A 12,554-nucleotide genomic window follows, 5' to 3' on the forward strand; every position below is an offset into this window, starting at 1 on the left:
GGATAATTTTGAAATATTCCTATCTATTACTATTAGAACATGAGATCACATACTAACAAATGAGACAGCCTAGAACAAAAATCGATAAATGATTAAAAAAAATCAGCTACTGCTCAGTTATGCAATGTAGTAGATTCAGTATGCCAGTTTTAGCTGTGACGTGTATGAATTAGAAGCAGTTTCTTAGGGATGTAAAAGTAATGTTTATCTGTTATCTATTTCCCATTAAAAGGAAGTATGAGTCAGAGCAACAACAGTCCCTGTATCTAAATTTGTATGTTATGAAAATACTTATTTTAGATGAGAGAGTTTGCCAAGTCAAGAGAGATAATTAGCAGTGTGGTGTGTATAAATGCAAAAGAAAAGAAGAAATTGTCTATGCATACAATAAATTACACAGCTACTCTGTAGGGTCAATAAAGTCAAACAACATTTTAAAAATGTTGATTTTACATACAGCAGCTGTATCTGGAGGAGAAATAAGAAGCCCCTTACAGTGAACCCTCCATGTCTGCAAATCTGTAGCCCTAAGCACTTTGTCTCAATGTCAATCCCCCTCCTCAAACACACAAGACAAGCTAGCACATACAGCAAGCTTTGATTTTCAAGCAGAACAGAAAGAATGTACTTTGCACCTTCTTTGGGGGTGGAGGAGGTTTTTGCTGAAATGCCAATTTCACTGCTTCTGCAGCAGTCTCGGGGTCCTTGCTGATGGTTTTCTTTGAATCCGCCTCGGATAACACAACAAAGAAGTGATGGCATTTTTCACACTTCACAAAACGAGTAGAGGCTGCAGAGAATAGAAGGAAGAGGAAAAAAAAAAAGAGTTACCTGGTGTACTGTATGTCTGCATATTCAAAGGCCAGAAGGGAGAGGAGAAAAAGCAAGGGGATAACTCACAGACAAAGGTTTCCACATGGGTGCACAGATCTCCACACTTTGGGCAGCGCAGCTGATTCCCTCCTTTCCCAGAACCACCAGACGATTTCTTACTTGCACCTTCTCCTACCGATTTCTACTCATTATTGAGAGAGCAAATGAGAACAGACACCATTACAAATCAATAAAATATACTTTTTTTTTCACAATTTTTAAAGTTTAACCCTAGCGTAATCTGTCAAAGGGACTGCATACACCTTTATCCCCAACAGAGAGCCAATGTACAGAACTTGTGTTAAAGAGACTTTTGCCATTTGTTTCAAGTAAGAAACTTTAATTGTGGGGAAAACGGTAAATAAAAGATGGAAAGCAATTGAAAATAAGTCTTGTTTTTCTTGTGAACAATCTGAAAACAACTCAACTAAAAAACAAAAGTGTTTGGAAGGTGTACAACCCCTTTAGGGTTGGGGCAGATGGGCAGATTTAGTCGCCTGGCGACTAATCACCTCTTCTGCAGCGCAACAATCTCCCCGAACTGCCTTCCGCCTGCTTGAATGAAGAATCGCCTGCACTAATGCACTCGCGGTGTTTCGATTTACGACATTGCCTCACGAGGAAACTTCGGGTGACTTCGGAAATCAATGTGCCGCGAGTGCATTAGCACAGGCAATTTTTCATTCAAGCAGGCGGAAGGCAGTTCGGGGAGATTGTCACCCCGCAGAAGAGGCGATTAGTCGCCAGGCGACTAAATCTGCCCTTCTTCCCCAACCCATAAGTACTTTATGTACCATTGTCCCAAGGAAGCAGACTTATATGGGTGGTTCTCCCTTAAGTTAACTTTTAGTATGTTATAGAATGACCAATTATTCAACTTTTCATTTGTTATTCATTATTTATTTTTTACAGTTTTTTTTTTTTTAATTATTTGCATTTTTCCTCTGAATCTTTCCCGCTTTCAAATGGGGGCTCACTGGCCCCATCTAAATACAAATGCTCTGTAAGGCTACACAGTTGTTATTGCTACTTTTTATTACTCCTCTTTCTATTCAGGCCTCTCCTATTCATATTCCAGTCTCTTATTCAAATCAATGCATGGTTGTTAGGGCAATTTGGACCCTAGCAACCAGATTGATGAAATTCCAAATTGCAGAGCTTCTGAATAAAAAGCTAAATAACTACAAATAATAAAAAATAAAAAAAACAATTGCAAATTGTCTCAGAATATCATTCTCTACATCATACTAAATGTTACCTCAAAGGTGAATAAGCCCTTTAAAGGTCATGCCATGATTATACAAGCCCATATATAAAGCAATTCTATTCAAGGAGCAAGATCATGCCATGGTTAACCAAGCTCCTTTTCCACCATGGTCCAGCAACTCCACGCACCAGTTTAGTGATCTATCCACAATAACTGCCCAATACAGTACTCAATTCAATGATATGCTTAAAGCAGGTTGTCGACCTCACAGTATAGAACTATAATGAGGTGCGTGGGTAAGTGGTTTGTGACAGTGCTGAGCTATTGCATAGGACATAGTATGTATAGTATATATTTTACACATGGATAAATTAGAATTTATACTATATACATGTCCTGAAGATTTTACCTTATTTCCATCTCCAGATCCATCTTTACTGGCATCTTTAGAGGCATAATACACAGTTGTCGCTGTAAAATGCCTGAATGGGACCTTCCGTACCAAATGAAATTCTGAACTTCTTGGTCTTTTTAATAAAGCGAGATGTCCCCGGCCACACACGAAACCTGGCACAACAAAAAAATAAATAAATATAATTGTTAAAAGTCAACAAAAACACAAAAAAAGGTATGCACAGGTTTTGGCTAACAGGGTATATTGTTAGCTGGTACATTTCAGCAGTTTACTGTAAGCAAGATCCAATTGCCATCTGTTTGATGCTGCATCAGATTATTAGTATAGACCATTCACAAAGTCAGCTCCTTCAGCTGGTGAGGGAAATGTATACCTTCACATGCACTGCCAAAATAATAACTACAAGTGCTATTTTTCCTAATATAAGGAACCCAAATTATTGCTCAAAATATGCGCTAAATAAAAGACTGCAACTGAAAGCACAGTTGAAAAATTGCAATTTCAGATTCCACATGTAATCCTCTTAAGTCTTAAAAGGGTTGTTCACCTTGAACTTCTTTTAGTATGATGTAGAGATTGATATTCTAAAACAATCTGCAATTGGTTTTAATTTATGATCATCTGTGGTTTATGAGTTATTTAGCTTTTCATTCAGCAGCTCTCCAGTTTGCAATGTCAGCAATCTGGTTGCTATGGTTCAAGTTACCCGAGCAACCATGCATTGATTTGAATAAGAGACTGGAATGTGAATAGGAGTGGCCTGAATAGAAAGAGGAGTAATAAAAAGTATAGCAATTGTAGCCTTATAGAGCATTTGTTTTTTAGATGGGGCCAGCGAACCCCATTTGAAAACTGGTAAGAGTCAGAAGATGAAGGGAAATAATTAAAAAAAACTATAAAAAAAGACAAAATGAAGGCCAATTGAAAACTTGCTTATAATTAGCCATTCTATAGCATACTAAAATAAGGTGAACCACCCCTTTAAGAGCAAAAAAAGAGCAAAGAAAAACAAAAAAAACTCAGCTATAGGGTAAGGCTTTGCTTAATATTTAGTATAAAAGTCATGTTTGACACAGGGTATGGGGCAGGTTTGTATTTTGGCAACAGGGTAAGGCTTATTGGGAAACTTTATGGCAATGGCTTGGTTACTCTGCCACTCTTTAAAGGAAAACTATACCCACAAAATGAATACTTGAGCAACATAGTTTATATCAAATCAAGTTGCATATTGAAGAATCTTACCAAACTGGAATATATTTTTAAGTAACTATTGTTCTTTTACATCTCTTGCCTTGAACCACCACTTTGTGATTGTCTGTGTGCTGTCTCTGAGATCACCTGACCAGAAATACTACAACTCTGTGTAACAGGAATAAGTGTGGAAGCAAAAGACACAACTTGTCTGTTAATTGGCTCATGTGACCTAACATGTATAGTTTTTTTGTTATGTTTGTGTGCACCGTGAATCATACGATCCCAGGCCCTTATTTTTTAAAATGGCAGTTTTCTATTTATGATTACCCAATAGCACATACTACTATTAAAGTATATTATTATGAAAATGGTTTATTTACATGCCCCCTCATACAGGAAAATGGGGGTAAGAAAGGTAATGTAAAAGCATCAGGCAAATACTTTTATGGCAAAATTATAAAAAGCATTCAAAGATAATGTTATGATGTATATAAAAAGGGGTATTTTCTGATGTCAGTATCTCTTTAAGAAAATTTTAGCAATTACATTAAATTAGTAAATTTTACATCTGTATTTACCTCTTTATTTTAGTCCCTGCAAGATTGTGAGTTATATGACCATGAATAATGGACTCCTACTAACAAAACATTCACAACAAAGGGGGGAGCAGGAGGTTGTATATTGGTAATCTAATAATCTGTTTCTTAAAGGAGCCCTAAAAAGGAATATAGATAAAAATGCCATATTTTATGTATTGCACCAGCCTAAAGTTTCAGCTTGTCAATAGCAGCAATGATCCAGGACTTCAAACTTGTCACAGGGGGTCACCATCTTGGAAAATGTCTGTGACACTCACATGCTCAGTGGGCTCTGAGCAGCTGTTGAGAAGCTAAGCTTAGTGGTCATCTCAATTTATTAAGCAGAAAATGAGGTTGGCCTGTAATATAAGCTGATGCTACAAGGCTGATTATTAAATTCTGATGCTAATTGCACTGGTTTCTGTGCTGCCATGTAGTAATTATGTGTATTAATTACTTACCAGCCTTATATTGTGACATTTCTATTCTATGTGTACTGTATATTGTGAGTGGGTCCCTAAGCTCAGTAAGTGACAGCAGCACAGAGCATGTGCAGTGAATCAGCAGAAAAGAAGAAGGCAATCTGCTGGGGCATCTTTGGAGGCACAGATCTTCCCTGCTACAGGACTGTGGTTGCCTTTGGGCTGGTACAGAAGCACAAAACATATTGTACAACATTTCATGCCAACTTCTTTAGTTATACTTTAGTTCTCCTTTAAGGACATTTAAGAACCAAACATGGAGTACCTTCAGTTTCCCTGGCTGCCCTGTTTAGTTCAATAAATAACAAAAACCATAGATTTTTTTTTGTGATTAATAAAATAGGCAAAAAGTATTTTTGGCACAAACCCTATTTATTGAAAACATGTTGAACAAGGGGGTATACTGCCCCTTTAAAAAACCAAGCAATAACAATGTAGCTTTAAGAAATGCCAAAGATAAGGCCTACATGTGGTTTATTACATTGTATTTCCATAAAGTTATGACCTCACAGTTGTTTTAACAGAGCAGCATATCTGGGCTTTAAACCCAGAGGACAAAGTGCGTGCAACATTCCTTGCAATAAGTGTCAAACAATAATAAAATAAGAGAACATAGACAAATATTAGGCTTATACTGTTCAGTAATGAAAGAAAAATATTTGAGAAGCTAAATAATGACTTATGCAACTGCAGTCAATACATGCGCTGACTCAGCTGCTTGACCAACACCAGTCATACAAGCATATCTTTGCATGCACAGCTAGGTTTAGTTATACCAGGCATGTCCAAAATCCGGCCCAGGGGTATAATTGTGGCATCATGAAATTAATAATAATGTGGCCCCCCAGCACAATGCAATCAGGAATCGCGTAGCCGTAATATTTGGGCACATTAGTGAAATGATCTGCCACTTGATCTATACTACCTGTGTGCTGAAGGTGTTAGCAATAGGCACGTACTGGCACTGAGTGACGCGCTGCTCTCGAATACTTCTTATAGACGATCGTTTCACTAATCATGTGCCCAAATATTACTGCTACACGATTTCTTGTTTAAATGAGGCACGGAGAATAAGTCCAAACAGACTCCACTTCCTAAATGTCATGTACGCGTCCATCGCCAGGAGTGAATGATCCTGATCACAAGCTAGCTACCTCGGAATGGATGTCAGGCTGAATGGTCGGCCCACACACATTTTCACCTCGTTGCAAAAAGTTTGGATACCCCTGAGTTAGACCAAATGACAAAGGTGGAGGAACTGTATTACTTAATACCACTGATTACATTATAGAGGCTGAGCATCAATTGAACAATAAAGTATTGTACAAAAAATTGATGGGAGATCCCACTTTAAAATTTAAAAATAGCATTAATATACTGCTTAACGCTGCAGTTATGGAAGGAATAATTACAGAAGATTTGTACAAACAATTGTTCAATGACTGCCCAAAAACCCCACAGGTGTATTTCCTCCCTAAGATCCATAAATGTCTCATTAAACCTCCAGGCTCACTCTGGCAACCGTTAGCTATTTTATCGACATGCACCTACAAGAGGTTTTACCTACCTTAAAACATTGTTTAGTCGATACAACTGACTTTTTAAATAGACTTAACGAGGTAACTGTGCCAACAAGTGAGTTTCTTTTGTGTTCCTTGGACGTAAAGGACCTCTTTACCTCCATACCCCACGAGGAGGGCATAGAATGTATGCGTACATACTTGTCCCAAGGTAACCTACCTAATTTTAAAATAAATTTTCTCTGTGACCTATTGGAGAACGTATTAACTAAGAATTACTTTTTATTCAATAAGGAGTACTACCTCCAGTTACAGGGCTGTGCCATGGGTGCCAACATGGCACCAGCCTACGCTAACACCTTTATGGATTCTTTCGAAAATACGTTTATTCTTTCCAATGAGGAGTATGCCAAATATATCTATGCATACATGAGATATGTGGATGACACATTTTTTCTATGGTCTGGCACACCTGAAACACTGACTAATTTTTTGAAACATCTAAATACAGTCCACCCTACAATCCAATTTACCCTTGAATTTGACCCCAAAGAAATACATTTTTTGGATGTTAACATCACAGTTACAGGGGCAACTTTTGTAACCTCATTATATACTAAACCAACTGACAGAAACAACATATTAAGATCCACTAGTTTCCACCCCCCTGGGCTTACTAAGGGGTTACCAAAAAGTCAGTTATTACGCGTTCGACATATTACATCCTCTGACAATCTGTATGATACTCAAGCGGAATTAATGCTTAACAAATTTAAAGAACGCGGCTATGACAGCGTAAACCTACAAACAAAAAAAGAAGAAGTACGAAAACTCCCAAGGGGTGAGTTACTAGTTAAAAAACAATTCAGCCAGGGGGGTAAAGTCAAAAGAATTCCTTTTATCAGTTCGTTTGATAGTAATTCTCACTTTTGTAAAAGAATTATTCTCAAACATTGGAGAAATATTAAAATCAGATCCTAAATTTGGACATTTGTTTCAGGCCCCCCTTTATTTTCATATAGGAGAGGGAAAAATGTAGGCCAACTAATTAAATTTAGTAATCAACAATCTAATACCACTCGCCTAACTGAACATTCCATTGGCACCTTCCCCTGCAGGAATTGTGGTCCCTGCAACGGAATAATTCCAGGCAATGCAGTCACCCACCCCCACCAAGGAACAAAACATAAAATAAAAGGGTTTTTTACATGTGACAGTTTTGAGGTCATCTATTGCATTAAATGCCCATGCGGACTTGCTTACGTGGGACAGACATCACGCCCTATAAAAGTCCGCTTAAACGAACACAAATCTGTCATACGTAATTATCATCCACCAACAATCACTGGGGAAGATGCAAAGATTAAATCTGATGTTACAAAATATAAAAAAGAGACCATGTTAGCCAAACATTTTTTTGAACACGGGCACCGGGGTGGCACAAATCCGGTGGCAAATTTTGGAAAAAATTACAACTAAACAGGGACAGGATAAAAAACGTCTACTCTCGCAGAGAGAGTGTTATTGGATTTGGTTACTGCAAACAAGATATCCGAGGGGATTAAATGAGGCATTTAATTTGTCTTGTTTCTTGTAAAATAAGTGTCTAATAAGCTTTTTTACTTCCCTTACAGATAAGAAAATTTCTTTGCCTAAACTACAGGGACAGGTATCTGTAATTTTTCTCCCTTGATATGTAGGGTAAGATTACTTTTGAACTTTTTTACCTTTGTATAGATTTTTTGTAACTTTTATCTTCCTCTTAGGTTAATTGCAACAATTGTTTCAATTGAGGTGTACAACACTGGGACTTTGAATTTGCTGTTTTGTGTTATTAACATGGACTCAAAAGTACTGTGTTTTTTCTGTTTTTTCTATTTATACTGACACCCATGTACAATAATTGCGAAAAAAAACAAAGTATTTTTATAACAATCTTTTTTCTGATGTGAATTTATCTTACGTATCTTTGATAATTTGGCAATTTTTATAATGAAAGACCTTTTGTATTGAAATTGATTCTTCACATTTTTGTATAATGACTCACTAATTGGTTTGCCTTTATAATGTTCATCTGCACCTGTATGTAGTATGCTTGACAAAGGGGCGGAGCCCCGAAACGTTGCACCACCGCAGTAAAAACTTTTGCAAGGGCTTGCCCTGCAGATACAAGTCTCGTGTGCTGGTGTGTTTTTTTGTTTAGACCAAATAGATCACATGGGGAGAGTCTCCCTATGTTTATTAAGGAGAATGAAATAGAGAAAAAGAGCATTTTGTTAAAATTGTTCCCCCCCCCACCTCTTTCTTTAAATATAAAGGAAAGATTATTTATGGCAAGAACCCTTCAACACTATGAAATACTGATTGGAACAAATGACAAATATTAAGGGGCAGATTATTTGAATTATTTGAAGCTGTTAATAGCAGTGATGAGCCAAATTTTTGCCAAGTTTCGCTGCAAAAATGACACCCTGTACACTCCAATGAGAGAAAAAAAATTGTTGCAAGTCAAAAAAAAAATTGATTCCAGTTTTCGGGTAGGGACTATTCAATTGAATTTTTACACGTTCTAATTTTTTCATAAATAACAAACCATTCGAATTGTGAATAAAATCACATGTATTACAGTTTTAAAAAATTCACATTACTCTAAATTTCTTTTTTTTTTTTCTCTTTGATAAATAACCCCCTGAGAGTTATAGTTATTCTTTTTAATCATTTAACAATTTATGTTAAAGCAACAAGTGAAAACACTCTTACGTTAAAGTCAATAGTGTTAAAGGAGAAGGAAAGGTACCGAAGCAGTTTATTGTCAATAGATTAGCCACAATAATGCAAGCTATAACACTATTTATTCTGTAGAATGCTCTGCCATACCAGCTCTAGAAACTCTCTGTTTGTTAAGGATAGCAGGTGCCATATTCACTTGGTGTGACATCACTTCCTGCCTGCATTTCCCTTCTCAGTCATAGCTCTGGGCTCAGATTACAGCAGGGAGAGGAAGAGGAGCAAATTGAGCATGCTCAAGCCCTGCCCTGGAGGTCTATACTGAAAACAGGAAGTCTGATACAGAAGCCCATGTGTACACAATAGAAGGAAAGAAATGCTGTGTTTCTTTTGTCAGAGGACTCAGAGCAGCATTACTTTGAGGGTTTACTGGTGTATTTATATAGACCTGTCTGAAAGGCTAACTAAGTAAGCTTTTTCTTTTTCCTTTAAGCACACATGCTGAAAATGACCACTACAAAAAAATATATCAACATCTACCAACAAAAACAGAAATACAATTTGAGGGCCCAATAATATTTTGAACACAGTGGAACAGGAGCCCCCCTTATACACTCACTAGATTAAATAAGTCTCTAATGGGTATTACTGTTGTGTATGGTTTTATAATTTACACACCACTGCTCTCCATTCCTTTCTCTACAAGTCAGCAGAATATCAGATCACATTGCAACACATTGCTTTACACTAACCTAAAGTTCCAGTTCAACACACACCACACTAATCCATGCAGGGTTTTGTCAGGATAATAGAACAATTAAGCTACACAAAGTGACTTTTCTTCAGTAGGAGTGTCACCGCCTACATGTATGAAGGCCTTATTAAGCCATAGATGTTAAATATTTATGTTTTGTGAATTGAAACTTTACTGTGTAGCAAAAATGTTCCTATTAAAGGGGTGGCTTACCTATAAGTTAACGTGTATTATGTTGTAGTGTGGCCAATTCTAAGCAACTTTTAAATAGGGCTTCATTATTTTTGATAGTTTTCTTAATTATTTGCCCTTTTCTTCTGACTTTTTTCAGCTTTCAAATATGGGGTCACAGACCCCGTCTTTAAAACAAATGCTCTCTTAGGATACAAATGTTTTGTTATTACTACTTTTTATTACTTATCTTTCTATTCAGACCCTCTCCTATTGATATTCCAGTCTCTCATTCACATCAATGTGTGGTTGCTAGGGTAATTTGTAGGGATGCACCGAATCCACTATTTTGGATTCAGCCGAACCCCCTAATCCTTTATGAAAGATTCGGCCGAATACCAAACCCTAATTTGCATATGCAAATTATGGGTTGCGTATGCAAATTAGGAGTGGGAAGGGGAAACATTTTTTACTTCGTTGTTTTGTGACAAAAAATCATGCGATTTCCGTCCCCTCTCCTAATTTGCATATGCAAATTAGGATTCGGTCTGGCCGGGCAGAAGGATTCGGGTGAATCCGAATCCTGTTGAAAAAGGCTGAATCCTGGATTCGGTGCATCCCTAGTATTTTGCTAAAACTGAAGAGCTGCTGAATAAAAAGCTAAATAACTCAAAAGGCTCAAATAATAAAAAATTAAAACCAGTTGCAAATGATCTCAGAATATCACCCTCTACATCATACTAAAAGTTAATTTGAAGGTGAACAACCCCCTTAATAAAATAGCAATGCCCTCAACCTGTTAACAACAAGGTAGTTATTAGGAGACACCTACTACATATTTTTGTGCAGTCATAATGTAAAAAACAAAAACAAAAAAAACTGCCATTATCAGTGAGACACCCCTGGGCAATTCACTGTGAGTGTTAATTACCTTAGAAGACATGAAACTTGAGTTCAATTCCTGTGTCACCTCCATTTAACCTTGCATGCCAGAAGTAAGATTGTAAGGTTTGTGGAGTCTGAATAAGCTAGTAAATTCTGTACACAAAGTTATGTTGAATTACCATCACTTTATTACCAAAGAAAACAATTTGTAAATAACTGCACTTTGCTGTATTCAGAAGAGTGCGGTGGTTTAAAGATTTTCCATGGATTACTGTATGTAAAGCATTTTTTTGCTTCCAGCAACCTTTCCAGAGGACTGTTGAGGCAAATGGTATGGGGTTGTAACCAAAGTCTTTTTTCATTAAAGGTACCCAAATTTAATCAAAGTGAAATAAGGGCAGTGAAAATTTATGATCAAGATTTATGATTAAGTTCATGATTACAACACCTATACAAAAATGTATGTGAGTCTTGTCTGATATTAATAACTCTGCATTTCCATAAATGATTTCCTTCTATGTGGATCACAGTGGTTGACACTGCTGCATTCTGATCAGGTAACAATCTTTATGAAGTTATTGTTTAGCACCAACACATTTTGCTCCCTATGTATTAGGTTACATATTTATCTTTAGTTATATAAAACAGCAATAACGCTTCCATTTGTTTTAACTCCCCTTTTCATGAGTTTTTTTTTTTTTTTACTAATGAGCTACATGGACAGCTCCAATCACATGTGGAATGGCAATTTGGCCAACTAAGGTACAGATTTGGTTTCTCTTCAAACTGAATGCCTGGGGTGGAGGCTTGCATCCTGTTTACCCTCTTTAGAAACAGGTTTTTCCAAAACACCGGTGTTTCCCACCTTTTATCTTTGCACAAGGTGTCTGATTTATCATATACGATTATATCCACTGTGAAACTGGTGGTATATATATGCCATTACTTGTGATGTAGATTTACTGTTGCACAGCATCGTTTTGCTTTTGCATATACCATGGTGTGCTCTATTTGTTAAGGTGTACATTGAGTTATTTTAGAAATTGTATTATGTTCCATGTTCAGAAAATAAATAAGTAATTCTTTGTATAAGATGTCCTCCTTAAGGGGGCCATACAAAATAATGAACTAATAAAAGCTGCTGGCAGACCGTGTCTGCAGCTTAGTGACCAGTGTATAGGGCCCTTTTTGACAGATTCCTGGCCAAAAATCCCGTTGGTAAGGAACACATTTGGTTTGTTGATTTTGTCCTTTCCCCCGACTGACTGTCTGTCCTGCATTTGGTCCAAAGGCCAAACAATTGGATCAGCCTGATATCAATGAACATATAAAAGAGAAGTTGTGGAAATAAACAGGCACCAAAAACCGCAGAAGCTGGTCCTTGCCGCACAGCTTCTGCGGTTTTTGGAGCCTGTGTATTTCGACAACTCTTTTATATATTCATTGGCATGAGCTTCAATTGGGACAGAAGCAAGTGGAATAGGAATCAGGGTCGTGCAACTGGTACAATCCCCTTACTCGATCAGCCTGATATCGCCTACCTCAATGTGAGCATATCGGTAAAAGATCCGTTCATTTGGTGACCGCGCCAAACAAGCAGATCTTTACAAGGCGCAGTAACACCAAAAATGAAACCATTTTAAAGTCATGAAAATATAATGTAGTGCTGCCCTGCACTGGTAAAACTGGTCTGTTTGCTTCTGAACCCTCTACTTAAGTTTATAAAAACAAGCTGTTCTGTAGCCATG

General features: G+C 37.1%; 1 protein-coding gene across 2 annotated transcripts in view; it reads right to left on the minus strand.

Moving 5' to 3' along the window:
* The window catches only part of clpx.S (caseinolytic mitochondrial matrix peptidase chaperone subunit X S homeolog), a 30,339-nt gene that overhangs the window by 16,618 nt on the left and 1,167 nt on the right, over window positions 1-12,554 (minus strand). For both annotated transcript variants that reach the window (XM_018255260.2, XM_018255259.2), the window contains exons 2-4: window positions 2,490-2,647; window positions 901-1,015; window positions 636-790 (exon numbers count right to left, since the gene is read on the minus strand). In XM_018255260.2, coding sequence (XP_018110749.1) covers window positions 636-790; window positions 901-1,015; window positions 2,490-2,647 — 428 coding nt within the window. The remainder of the gene's footprint in view (window positions 1-635; window positions 791-900; window positions 1,016-2,489; window positions 2,648-12,554) is intronic.

Source organism: Xenopus laevis, chromosome 3S, assembly GCF_017654675.1.
Source record: "Xenopus laevis strain J_2021 chromosome 3S, Xenopus_laevis_v10.1, whole genome shotgun sequence".
In the NCBI taxonomy this organism is placed as follows: Eukaryota; Metazoa; Chordata; class Amphibia; order Anura; family Pipidae; genus Xenopus; species Xenopus laevis.